The 13,977-nt window shown below is 41.3% G+C and overlaps 1 protein-coding gene across 1 annotated transcript in view; it reads left to right on the top strand.

Moving 5' to 3' along the window:
- The window catches only part of KCNK10 (potassium two pore domain channel subfamily K member 10), a 67,004-nt gene extending 61,569 nt beyond the window's left edge, over positions 1-5,435 (top strand). The window contains exons 6-7 of the mRNA XM_075031081.1: positions 2,019-2,161; positions 4,147-5,435. Coding sequence (XP_074887182.1) covers positions 2,019-2,161; positions 4,147-4,776 — 773 coding nt within the window. The 3' untranslated portion in view covers positions 4,777-5,435. The remainder of the gene's footprint in view (positions 1-2,018; positions 2,162-4,146) is intronic.
- The last annotated feature ends 8,542 nt before the right edge of the window (positions 5,436-13,977 follow it).

The raw sequence follows: 13,977 nt of genomic DNA on the forward strand, positions 1-13,977 counted from the left end.
TCTGTCTTTGTGGTTTCACAGTGTGAAATACAAATATTTCACAATATTTTTCTTAAGCATAACACACTTTGGTATTGTTTTCTGTAATTATATAATAGTAAAAAAGCCCTGAACATTAAATTAAATTGTTCTAAATCCAGCATGATTAGGAGAATATAATCCACAGCTGGCTGGCTACTAACAACCAGGATTTTTCAAAAATCAAATGGAGGACCCTGAATGAGAAAACTTCAGAGGTGATCTCATAAGAGTTTAAGGCAGGTGATCACCAGGAGATTTGGGTTTCATTGCTGGTTTTGGGACAGATTTTCTGTCACTTTTATTTTCTGTTACTTTAAACTCTCCATTTCTCTGTCCCTTTGACATCAAAGGGAAAATACTACATTGCACTGGGTAAAACCACATCAATGGAGCTATGCTGATTTATTCCACTTAGAACGTGTCCCAGCTTTTGGGATTCTTTGTACTACTGTTGGCAATATAATTGTGGATAGAGCCTGAAAAAATGGAATATCTGATAGGCTGAAAAAAGTGGTCTCATACTTTCTCAGTTGCCTGATTACTCCATAAGACAGACCTAGACAATCTGCTTCATAGCGAGCTTCCTCAGGGACACGTATTATCAGAAGAGCCTCGTTGTACCATAGCAACAGCAGCCCCCGCCTCCCATTGTTTCCCACTCTTAAACACTGGAAAAAAGAGAGTGATTCATGCTGTGTATGGGGAGAGATTAATATCAAACCCAATATTTGGGTCCCTGCCAATTCTCAAATGTCTGAGCTTCCACAGGGATGTTGGATCACTGTACGTATACTCCTACTGAGTCTGGGTAAAATTAAAGAGTTGTAGGAATGTCTCAGATTGCAAAAAGCTCAGGGGCAAACACTGATCTCTGTTATCTAGTGATTTTAATGGCGGAAAATCCCCCAAGCTCTCTGTAGTCATACAGAGGTACAGACTGGTGTCTAGCTCTTGTCTAACCAAGACTAGAGTCCAGAAAATATGCAATCCTCTGCCCAAGTCCCCTGGCAGGCTTGCTCTTCAGGCAGAGATTTACACAGGTACCACCAAAGGTGGTGTTTCTTCACCTGCACTGAGGGATGTGGCTGTGCCGCCTCTGCCACTCTCTCTTCAGCTCAGGGCTGTGCCTGCCTCTCACTGTCTTATTATTGCAGTGCACTTAGCACTGTGATAGGACTGGGAGTCTCAAAAGTGAGGTTGTGGTTGCTTTCTTTTGGAAAAGTTTATTCTATTCTGTGGTAGGTAGCAGCCTGGCTGATACTGCATTTATTTTAGGCTCTTCATAGTACAGCAGGGTGGCCAAATGTCTCACATACTTGTTTTACCAGCTTATCCTAAAACTCGCATGAAAACAATATAGGACATTTGTTGCTTTATTTGATCCATATCTCCTCTCAAGTCACTGGCCAGAGAATGCATTTCTATAACTGATACCGAAGCAGACGGTATATCCTTATTATCAGGGCAGATGCAGGGTGGGCTTCCTGTCAGATATCCTAATTTGGAGGGGAAGACAAAGCTACTTCTCTTTCTTCTGCATGTAGGTCTCTGAATCCTGTAGGTAAAACCAAAAAAATCCGGAAACTATAACCCGAGGGCATTGAACTGTAAAGTTTCACAACTACCAGGCTGCAGGCAGTTCAGAATAAGGAAGACTAGCTGTATCAAACTTTTTCTTGGAAATGTGTTCATGCTGTTGCAAGTAATACCAAAGCAGGAATTTCAGACTTGCTTCAGAGTATGAGCAATATAAAGAAGACTGTTTACTAGGTGCTGTGGCAGGTCACATAGCAGCAGAACAGTACATAATTTTAAAGAGTTTTAAATTAAGAACAGACTGTGTTCCTCCCATCTGACAGTCCTCTCATCTATTATTAGAACTACAGTAGTGTTGGCAAGAGTCAAGAAATACTTTCAGGAATTTCTCAGAATTGTAGCTATTTTGTCATAATTTTGGCATCTCATGATTCCTAAGCATAAGTATATGCTTATTTCAGGAGGAAATGCTGACATCCATTACCGGGAGTGGTATAAACCCTTAGTGTGGTTCTGGATCCTTGTTGGCCTTGCCTATTTTGCTGCTGTCCTGAGTATGATTGGAGACTGGTTAAGAGTCCTGTCCAAGAAGACAAAAGAAGAGGTATGACTAGTAATTTCTCAGTGGTTTGTCATTTTATGAGAGCTTTAAGTGCCTGATTCCTGCTTGTCTAAAGAAGGATACTCCTCTGCATGACAAATGCTCAATATTTCCTGTGGTTTACTCCACTGGCTGCCTTTGGTATCCAGTTAGCTCTGATCTCTAGCTCCTTCACAAAGGGAGGAAAAAAAGCAACTGAAGCAACTTAGGCTGTTACACCTCTATCAGTACTACCAAATACGCAGAACACATCAGTAGGATTGCAATTATGGAATAAAAGAGGCCAGCCTTCACTCTGAAACTAGCTACAAAGTTGTGATAAAAAATTCAGTGTTCTCTCTTAAAAAATTAGAGATGCATAGGTTTTGAAGACATTAGTTGGCTCTTTTCCTTATGGGGCAAGAACCTGCCTTTAAACCAGGGTTTTATATTGAGTTTTCCCACCTTTCCCTATGTCACGGAATATGGCTCTGAATAAGAGTTTAGATTCAGGCCCTTTACTGACTACTATATTATTAAAAACTGAAGAAACTGAGTAATCAGCATCAGGGAGAACATGATTAAATTCACTCAGAACATGCCCTCCATGATTCAAAGACAGTATTGCTAATGTGTCACTCTAAGAGTGGAAAATAGAAGGCAATTGCCATGACTCTAGCGCTGAAGCCTATTGTGGAGGACGTTAATAATATAATTTCAATTTTTAAGGCAATCTCCTTCTGCATTACTGGCAAAGCTAACCTGACAAGGTTAGCCAAAGAGCAGGCATAGACAAAGTTTGGCAGAGGGGTACTTCTGTTTATCATTTATGAAAACATCTGCGCTGCCTCAGATGTGTCCCCTGCACACCTCCATGAAAAAAGGGGCTTCACAGAGAGTTTGGCAGTCAGGTTGAACATCAGCAGGCACCTACATGTGGGAATCTGACCTCTTATGGTGAATGTGAGATGCCTACTCCCACAAGTAATACAGTTCTAATGGACACCTGCTCATCTGGCCTGAGGAACCAAAGATGACTTCCTCGTGGATCACTGAATGCAGAAACTGAGTTCTGGCTACAGCAGCCCAAGCAAACCATTGACCTTGGTGGGCTCTTGCAGACATTGTACTCCTGAATCTGTTCTCCTTTAGCTGACCTTTGGAAAAGGCCTGTGTTGACTGAGATATTGCTTGGTCATTTACCTTCTTTTTTTCTCATTGTAGAAGAAATATTTATTTAACGCAGCAGCTGTGTAGGTGCTTTATTCTTAGCTGTTATTCTGCTCTCAGGTGCAAAGGACTAAAACAAAGCAAAGCAGTGAGACATTTAAGGACATGCTCATGGTGCCCACACAGTATGTGTTGACACCTCCTCCAGCTGCCTTGAGAGGGCGGTGTTTGGACAGTTATGCAATGGAAACCTCCATTAAAGACAGCTATATTTGTCCCTGAGAATGACTGGATCAGTCAGAGGTCCACTTGGAATTATCTAATAGGTATTTCCGTTAATTGCTCTGTGGCTTTTTAGCACTGAACAGAACCTTCAGTGGGACTGAACAGCTCCATCCATAAGCAATATTGGAAAATACATTACTGTATTGCTACACTGGTTGTTGTGCTATTCTGAAGTATATTGGTATAACTATATGTGATTAATTTCACTCAGTCCTGATCATTTACCACTGACATTATAAGTCAGGAATTTTGTTCTTGACCAAGGAGGGATTAGCATAAATACCTGCTATCATGTAACACAGCTATAAAATGTGAGGAGTGGCAAAATGTGAAACAGGCAGACAAGTTATATGCTACACAAGACATTAGCTAGTCACTAGTTGGTGTGTTTAGAGCCTGCCCAGTATAGCCACTTTGCTGCTGAAGTTTGGGTCTGGATGGATGCACTGGAGCTGGGACTGGTCTCTGATTCCATGCTAGACAAGAAAGTGCTTGTGCTACTCTTCTATGCTTTTGCTTTTTTATATTCATTTATCTTTCTTGTTGTTGTAAAGGTTGGAGAAATAAAGGCCCACGCAGCTGAGTGGAAAGCAAATGTGACAGCTGAGTTCAGAGAGACAAGGAGGCGGCTCAGTGTGGAGATCCACGACAAACTTCAGCGGGCAGCCACCATCCGGAGCATGGAGCGCAGGCGCCTGGGCCTGGACCAGCGAGCCCATTCCTTAGACATGCTCTCCCCAGAGAAGCGCTCTGTCTTTACTGCCTTGGAAACAGGACGCTTCAAGGCCTCATCTCAGGAAAGCATCAACAACAGGCCTAACAACCTGCGCCTTAAAGGGTCAGATCAGCTCAACAAGCACGGGCAGGGGGCATCCGAAGACAACATCATTAACAAGTTTGGATCATCTGCTAAGATGACCAAAAGGAAAAACAAAGACCTCAAAAAGACCATCCCTGAGGATGTGCGTAAAATTTATGAGACCTTCCGAAACTACTCCTTGGATGAAGAAAAAAAGGAAGAGGAGTCAGAGAAGATGTGTAATTCTGATAACTCTTCTAGCACTGCAGTACTGACCGACTGCATCCAGCAGCACTCGGACCTGGAGAATGGAGTGATCCCCAATGAAACCAAAGAAAGGGAACATGAAAACAAAGCGCTACTTGAAGACAGAAATTTAATGTAAAAGATGCCTGACTTGAATTAACAAAGTTAGTGTTTTTATATACATATATATATTGAGACACGTGCCTTATACAGACTCCTTATTCAGTCTGAATTATATAGCATCGAAGAATATTTCACTGTGCCATAAAGACTCAAGCTTGCTCTGCCAAAACAATTCAGGAACACAGCACTGCAGAATGGCAACAGAAAGCTACGCACATGGAAATTTCAGCCTGTATAAGATTACCAGGGCAAGACGCAAAGGAAGAGACTGAACCATGGCAATGACAGCTATGTAAGAAGAGCGTTTGAAAGGGATGAAAGAGAGTGTATCTTTGTAACGGAGTATGCATCCATAAAGCCTTCCCCTGGTGATTAAAAGGAGGAGAAATGTTTGGATTGAACTAGAAACTTTCAGTAAGGCTTAGTTTACGTTTTGGCACGTGATCCAAGCTAGATTTTTTTTTTTTTTTTTTTTTTTTTTAATTTTTGAATCAGATGCATTATCTTTCTAAACTCCAAAAGAATGTCCATGGACACAGCCGCCAGCTGGGTGCTGGTTTGAAAAATCAATATAGACATATTTAAGGCTCGGCTTGCTCTTTTCATTAAAAACAAACAAACAAACAAACAACTCTGTGGGTATTTATCTTAACCAGTGTCAAAAAAAAAAGGAAAGAAAAAATGGATTTTTTTTCTCTTGTAGGAAATATTCATTGTAAGCTCACAGCAAGAAAGCGCATATGAAGAAAGTGCAACATCTCGTGCTATGTTGTTTAAAAGAAGAGAAACATTAATTTAATGATATTCGGTTAGGTGTATAAAACAGTGGGCCAACTTTTTTTTTAAAAGAATTTCTCATTCACACTTTCTACCACTGAAAAAACCCTTCAGTTTATTGCTGTAAGACTATGAAGACAGAAGGAAAGCTATAGCTTTTGCATGTCAGCAAACTGCTGTTCTCTGTAGCTGAATCTGAACTTTTAAAAATAGACATAAGAGCATATACACTATTCAAAGGAGGGCCAGGGCAACCACAGAATCTCAGGGCTCTCTACCCCTTTTGCTGGGTTTGGGTTTAGACATAAGCTGCAGTCATAATCTCAGAAAAAAAAAGAAAAAAGAAATTTACGAAAAGAAGTTGAGACAAATATGGTGGTAATCTTTTAAGTGCTTATAGCTTTAAGTGCCATTAATGCTGTCATATTTTGTAACTTTTTAAACAAGTCTTTTGCATTATTTGTTTTATTTCCATTCAGGTACTGTCTTTGTTTGACATTTGCTATCTTTCTTCTTGATAAAATCTAAACATGAGCTCTCTGCATTTTTAGACTAAATTGAAATGTAACCAAACTGTGGGCATTTTTTAAAAATCTTTTGTGGTGTCTGGACATATGGATATAAGAAATACAAATGTCCCTAGACTTCACAGCAAATATTCAAAGAAAAGGCTGCAAAATAATTAATGGGAATTGCAAAACACACTAAATTTTGGTAGCCTCAGCCTGTGGGCTACTGTGTTTGTCATTGCAGCATGCCCATGTCTGCACACACAAAAATGCACGCTTCGTTTTCTGTGATGGTTTCTGAGATTTTTATGCACAATGAGCCAACTCAAAATCTAACTGGTCACTGAAATACATGATTGCCATGGCTATGAATAGAAGCATGGCAATGCAAATGCAAATTTTGAGTATGCATATTTGCATATCTAATTGACTGCACAGTTTGCAGGAGTGAGCCAAATACCACTAGTGCAGAGGAGGAAAGAAGTTCTTAGTATGTTCTGTCTGTTGGTTTACTTCACTTGAAATATCATGTCTTTCTAATTTCATTACCTGTCTGAAAATTAAGGATGAAAAAATAATGTTTGAAAAATTTCAAGTCATTTGGGATTGCTTTAACTCAATAAGACCCGACAGAAATTGAATTCTGCTTAGTTCACCAATGAATCTCTTAAGGTGCAGGGCTGCGCTCTGGCTTTAGCTTACTGGAGACAGGGCAGTAAGCCCAGTCCCCGGGGAAGGTTTCGTCTGACTCAAGAGCTGCTGTGGCTCTGGAGGCTTTTGTGCCACGCAGCCCTGTGCTCTGCTTCACAATAATGCAGCCGGCAGCTTGTGGCCATCCTCAGATCCTGTACTCCCCAAGCTGCAGCAGACCCTGGCAGGGAGCAGGTCTGTTCGAGCACGGGAGTCCTCTAGCCCTCCTGTTGCGCCTGGTTTTGGGCAGGCCTGGGATGAAGTCCAGCCTTTCGCGCCACACGTGAGCAAATTGTTGGAAGTCTCACTGAGATGTACAGTGAATCATGTTGTGCTCATTCTGTAGTGCCAGGATAGATGAAGCATACTTGGATGTACTGAGATTTTATGTTGTTCAGATCTGGGGTTTTCCTGTGGCCTGGTGGGAAGTGAGGAGATAAAACTGCAATTTAGATTTGCTTTTGAATTCCAAACAAGGTTCAGAAGAGCTCAGACATGTGATTTGGGTCCTGGGCATTAAAGTATTGCCTGGTTACACCGTCCTGCACTTTGCTTGTATGAAGGATCAGGTACACAAAAGCATCTCATCTGACTCTGAAAGCATGCAGTACATACAGATTGTGCTAACAATTCTCCTTGGTTACCAAATGCCAAAACCAATGCCATGCATGCAGTGTTATTTTTTTCCTCAGCTGAGTTCTTCTCGCAAGAAATGCTCGCCTGTAATGGAAAAGTCCTGTGCAGATGCACAGGCAGCTGTAAGGGTATGGGAGATGCATTTCCTGGATGTGAAATATAAGACTCAGTCATAGCCTGAGCATTTCTGCTCATTAGGGTCAGGGAAAGCAAAAGTCTGTCTTGTAGGACTTGTCTGTGTGAGCAAGGAGTTGGACAGTGGGCAAATCACGGAAAACAAGTCAACATGGACAAAGTGACTGAGAAGGCAACGTTTGGTGGCCAAATTCAGAACTGGTTGCTCTGATGGGATAGAAGGACAATGCAATCTTGGCATATGTGTCATCTTTAAACTTTCTGAGTTCTCAGTCTCTCCCCTGTCCAGATTCTAACTGACGGGGGGTGTGTCTCACTCTAGTTTCTGCCTTGCCATGCCATGCAGGAGTCCCTGGCTGACATTTAATTAGCTGTGTCTTCAGCAGCTCCTGGTTTGGGTTAGGATAGTTTCAGGGACAAAGGGTGATGCTGAATAAACTCCCAGCGAGATACTGAACAGAGCATTTGATGACCTTTTACATGAAAGCAAGATGCTCTCTTTCATGCCCACACATTTCTGTGTCTGTGCAACTTGCTGAGAAAGCTGCCAGTCTGCTGCTGAAGTAAATATTTTCTCCTATATGATTGCCTATTAAATACCTCAATATACATCATTTTTATTATAATATGGGAAGTGCAAATGGTGTACTGCTTAGGGGACCGGACAGAAATGTCTGACAACCAAAATGACATTTTAATGTCCTAAATTGCTTCTCCCCTTGTAAAGGACATCCCTTGGTTTTAGGTGTATGCAACAGCTTGGGAGAGACTCTCAGTTCAAACATCAAGTGTTTTTAGGGCTAACATTCTCATCCTTTGGTATTTAATAATACTTACAAAGAACTTGTGATGTTATTTCTAGTGAGGCTGTTCCACCATTATTGAAAGTTTTAGCAAAAGGTAGCGTGAACCATACCCCAAACTCCTTGCTCTAAATTACAGACTTTCACAGAAGCATGAAAATAAAAAGGCAAACAAAAGGGTGACTTAGTGACTTTAACTCTCAGATCCTGCCCTGAGTACAACATGACTTGACATGGGAATTGGGACCTGAAAGAACAAAGGAAACATGGATTTTCTGTAGCCACAGCCCTCACACATAGAGGACGACTCAGCTTCTGGTTTCCTACAGCTTTCAGCTCTGCAGTCCCACTTTCTACTGTCTTGTGCAGGAGAGTTCTGGCATGCTCCTTTGGGATTCCTCCTGAACCATTAACCGTCACTGAACTTGTGCAGATTTTGCATGAGTGGTTTTGAAAAGGTTTGTAACTTCATCCATGTGGCAGTCTGTGAATTTCATTATTCTTTAATAGGGAACATTATTTCTAATAAATGTTATTAGAAATAATACTAAATAAACCCCCCAGCAATTTTTATTCGTGAAATCTAATTTTGGTTGTTGCTGTAAAATTATACATCATCAGAGCTTCTGCTGTCTGGCTTTATGATGTCTCTAGTACAAGTCTGTTTCTTACAAAGCCATTAATGGGCTATGCCAGAGACTTTCTGCAAAATTCTCTAACCCACAATGAATGAAAGTATATCTATGTGTTCAGGGTGTTAAAAACCCTGTCCTTAAAAAACCCTGCATTTTCCTGAAAAATTTGTGTTGATGCTGTACATGGGCTGTTTGTTTGCCAGTTTTGGTTTTCTCAGGGGCTTATTTGTGTTGTCAGGTTGCAAGATGTCTGCTAGTCTCACTTTTCCCATCATCCACTAAAAATAAATACCAGGTAAAGACCAAGCTTTATGTTATGTTGCATACTAACCTAGAACAAGAAGTCTTCTACTTAACAGATATGGATTTAAAAGGTGACTGGAACTGCTTCAGTCCTTACAGTACGCCTATTTGTTCTGAACTATGTTTTGTCTAATCTAAGGCCAAAATCTGCCCCCATCAAGTCAGTGCAGTAAAGTAGAGCTAGCTTGTTATTTTTAAGCTGTTCAGAGCAAAGACCTGCTGTTTTAACTCATCTCTACAGTGCCGTTTACACTTACTGGGATGGCATTATATCAATACTAAATACAAATAAACCCGGCTTCAGAAACAGTTCCGTAGGCAATGAAATATCAATGAAAACACAAATGCAAATCCACACAAATCTGTGAAATTCAAGTAAAGGCTTGTAGGTTAATGTATGAAACTAGTTGCCTGAAATATATCATAAAAAAAAAATGCAGATCTGAAAATTCCTTTAGGTTGCCTAATTCCTCCTGCGGTCCCCATCTCCTTTGCTACCAGTAACAGTTACCCTCCTTAACACCATTGCTGATCTGGACCGTATTTTTTTTCCTTCTGCCAGTGCAACTGAAGTACATAATGATGTTGGACTCTGTTGACTCATGCTGTTGAAATCAAACACTGAGCAAGCAGTTCCGAAAGCTAATTTGGGGGTGTCCTGATGTAGCCAGCACATGCTCAGCGAGCTAGCTCGTGCTGGGTTGAGCAGGTCACTCTAAAGGCGAGTCTTACCACAACACTGGTGAGTTGAAAAAAAGAACCCATGCAAACACGTGCACATGTGCACCCTTCACGTGGCACATGTAGTCGGTTCTTGCAAACAGATTTAGTGGTGATGCCTGGCCCGCCATGGAGGTAGATGTGCACTTCTGTGCTCCCTCATCTCTGGTTACAGGTTGTGTCTGAGCTGAGTCTTATCACCGGGAAATACCAGTGCTGCTGCTTTTGGGGGAAAGCGGACATTTCTCTAGCAGGTGGCCTTTTGAGGCAAATAGGATTTGCTTTCCTTGGCTGAACTCCTTGAGAGCAAATCACAGGCAGGTGGTATTTGGCATGTGAGAGAGAATATTTTAGTCTCCCAAATATATTCCACCCACACACTCTTTTTTCCTTGTGAGAGCTGGGTGCTTAAAGAGGAAAGCTTACGGTGCCTATTGTGAGATGTAAGCCAAATATACCAGCTTTCAGCCTACCATTTAGCAGATTCTCAGATCCTGGAGTCATGTAGTAGATATAATTAGAAAAAGGCAGGATTTGTATCTGGATCACAGCTTCCCCAAAATTTGAAATTATTCAGGCCAGTGTTCCAATGTCAGTTTAGACTGAATTTTTTCAGGTTCTGATAGAATTTGATCTGGACCTTGTGGACAGGGCTGAGAAACCATGATTAGTCATTTTCAGCCTTGCATTTGAAAAAAACTTTCTTAAAATTTGGGGAAACATTTCAGTGGGCTGCTGATCTATTTTTACTGATTAACTTTGAATTATAGTATAAGCAATCAGTAAATCCACTTGCAAGGATGTTCTATCTACTCTCTTGTCTCTGTCCTTCTCTCTCTCTCTCTGTGTAAGATTTTATGGTGCTTTAGAAAGGCATTTTCAGAAAAGGGACAATTTCATTAATGTCATTACCATGGTACAGAGCAGAATGTGCTTGTACCATCTAGATAAGTTTTGCTGCTATTGTCTTTATTTTATGATGTAATGTTTTACAAAGATGGAAAAAAAAAATTGCAACAAAGACCTTCTGGATGATGAAAACACTTTTCCTGTTGGTTTTTTTTCTCTCTCTGTTGTCTTATCATCCAGCAAGGGCAGAGTAGCTGTAATTAATCTTCCCTTTGGTGTATCCCTGTGGAAAACAGTGCATTGCTGGTAATCTAACCGTTGCTAGATCTTTGTGTTCATTTTTGCCCCTCCTACCTTTTCTTTTTGGTTGACAGTCCAGACTACAGTGTTTTCTGGGTTTCTAATTTGGGAATTGGTGGTGCTGGGCTGGTTTCAAAAGAGAGGCACAAAATTCCAGCCATACCTCTACTCATACTGAGCCACGTTTCTACACCTGGTGACCAGTCAGTAGGGAGGCAAGAAGCAAAGCTTTGAGGAGGCTCTGTCTCTCTTTCCTAGTCTCTCTCCATAGAATTTATTTGCCAGGATGTCTGGAAAAATTTACTAATGCAGAGAGGAGGGAGGAGGTGAAACTTCTTGACCCTGGGAAGCACAGACAAGGTTGGGGTTGTCTTGTACTGTGAATTCTTTTGTCTCTTTGCAGCTTTTTTGGTATCTTCATGCTGACTGTCTTCTACGTGAGGCCTCAGTTTCCCCTGGTGCCTTGTTTTTCCATCAACTTGAGAAACTGCAATACCGGCCAGTCATAGTACACTCACAGAGGGTGCAAACTCATGAACTACGGTTCCTTTGTCAGCAAATGGGGGAGACAAAAAATTCCTGCAAGCATGGTTGATACTTCTGTATAATGTATATAGAGACCTTTCATGGCTGAGCCTTCCCGTGACTCTGAGGGAAAAAAAAAAAAAAAAAGAAAAAAGCCTTCCCTGGACTGAGCAAAAAAGCTCCCCTGTTTTTGTGCTACTCCTTATATGCTGTTTATGCCACACAGTCCATACTGGTTCTTGCTACTATGTTGTGTGTTAATAGTGTAAGTCAAGACATATTTCCCCAAAGTGCGCCCCCCCCCCCCCCATTTCCAAATTATCTCTCTTCCCCTGTGAGCATGTGTCTCTTGATAGGACCTACTTTAGCTACTCTGTATCACTCTTGTTTTTTCTTGCAAAAATGGTTATTTGCATTTTCTAGTTTATGCACATTCTCATTCTGCTTGTCTACTTAATTGCCATTTCCAGGGCATGACCTTATCTAGCTACACTTGTTTGCTCTTTGTGACCTATTGCTCGGGATATACTGAAGGCTACTTTGTTTTTAGAGTCCTCCAGCAAACTGATCTATCTAGCCAGCTGACCCAAATAATTGTTCCTAGATGTGATTGCAAAAGACAATGAAAAAAACCCCAAGAGGGTGGATGTGTGACAAGTTGTGAAATACTTTTTTTCCACTCCAAAATCTGGATGCAGAATGCTAAGGGTTGCACTAAGATTCTTGCTGAAACATGATTTTTTTCAGTACAGTCTGCGGTTTTGCATAACACCAATTATTTTTTAAACAAATTGTTACATAGTGGCAAAAAGATTAAAGTTGCATTAAAATATAATAAATTTAGAACTCACATACTAAAACTGAATAGCGCAGGAAGAAGAATCCCCCACAGATTTCACAGCACATTGCTTGGGCTGGCAGGTGGCAAGCTGCTTTCCGGGAAAGCTTTAGATCTTTTCCATGGAGGACACTGGACACTTTCCACACTGTAGGAGGCTGCTTCTGGATCATCCCTTCTTTCCTTCTGGCACAAGGTGCTGATGGTTTTCTTGATGGTGCTCTCTTAATGGTGCCATTTTGTGGGCAGAGTCCCCAGCTCTCTTTTTGGAAAATGTCATTACTGAACCAAATTTAAACAGGATGGATGTACACCATAGGCTTGACTTGAAGCAGTTAGCTAAATGGACCTGTGCCATTCTTTCCTTCTAAGTATTGTTATATGACTAGGAAGAATAAAGCACTAAAATAAGGTTGCATTATGTTCCAGAGCATGTTGGGACTGTGAATCTTGGTCGCGCACATGAAGAACTTGTTTATAATACCTGCTTTATAAAACTGCACTGCAATGTGCCAAATAGGTTATTGGTGGGGGTCCAAAACTGCAGTCCTTCTCTCATATAGAACCATGAGAATCAATTTAAAAAAAAGAAGAGTGCAAAATAAGCAAAATAGTCCTACTTTTTAGTAGAAAAATGAATATTTCTTGAGGTGGACAATTGAGTTCCATGTTCAACGAAAAGCAGGAAAAACATGAATATTGTAATACCTGGGGGAAAAAAGAAAAACAAACAAACAAACAACAAAAAATCCCCAGACCAAAATCTCTTCCCTTCTTTCTCACAGAACATCTCTGGACTTCTGTGCATTTCATGCCTTTGCAGGTGGCATCGGTGAAAATAGACATGCACACTGCATTTTGCTCCTGTTAACCTTTCAGAGCTAATCCAGCAAAGAGAAAGTCAGCTGGCTATTAAAGTCTTGTGTGCACTACGTACGGATCTAACAATTGCAGTTTATTGCAACCCCTTGCATGAATATCTGGGCAGAAAAAGAGAAACAGAAAATTCCACAAAGGACAGAGTTCGGCCTGCAAATCTCTTCTTCCTATGAGGGTTTGTGGGAAAGTGTGATGGGTTGACCCTGGCTAAACGCCAGGTGCCCACCAGAGCCGTTCTATCACTCCCCCATCCTCAGCTGGACAGGGGAGAGAGAAATATAACAAAAACTTGCGGGTCGAGATAAGGACAGGAGAGATCATTCACTAATTACCGTCACGGGCAAAACAGACTCAGCTTAGGGAAAATTAGCTCAATTTATTACAGATCAGCCAGAGTAAGGTAATGAGAGAATAAAACAAAATCTCAGAACACCTTCCCACCACCCCTCCCTTCTTCCTGGGCACAACTTCACTCCTGGATTTCTCCACCAAGCCCCCCCAGCGGCACAAGGGGGACAGGGATGGGGTTTACGGTCATCACACATTATTTTCTGCCGCTTCACCTCCTCAGGGTGAGGGCTGATCACACTCTTCCCCCGCTCCAGCGTGGGGTCCCAC

This window comes from Buteo buteo, chromosome 6 (assembly GCF_964188355.1).
Source record: "Buteo buteo chromosome 6, bButBut1.hap1.1, whole genome shotgun sequence".
In the NCBI taxonomy this organism is placed as follows: domain Eukaryota; kingdom Metazoa; phylum Chordata; class Aves; order Accipitriformes; family Accipitridae; genus Buteo; species Buteo buteo.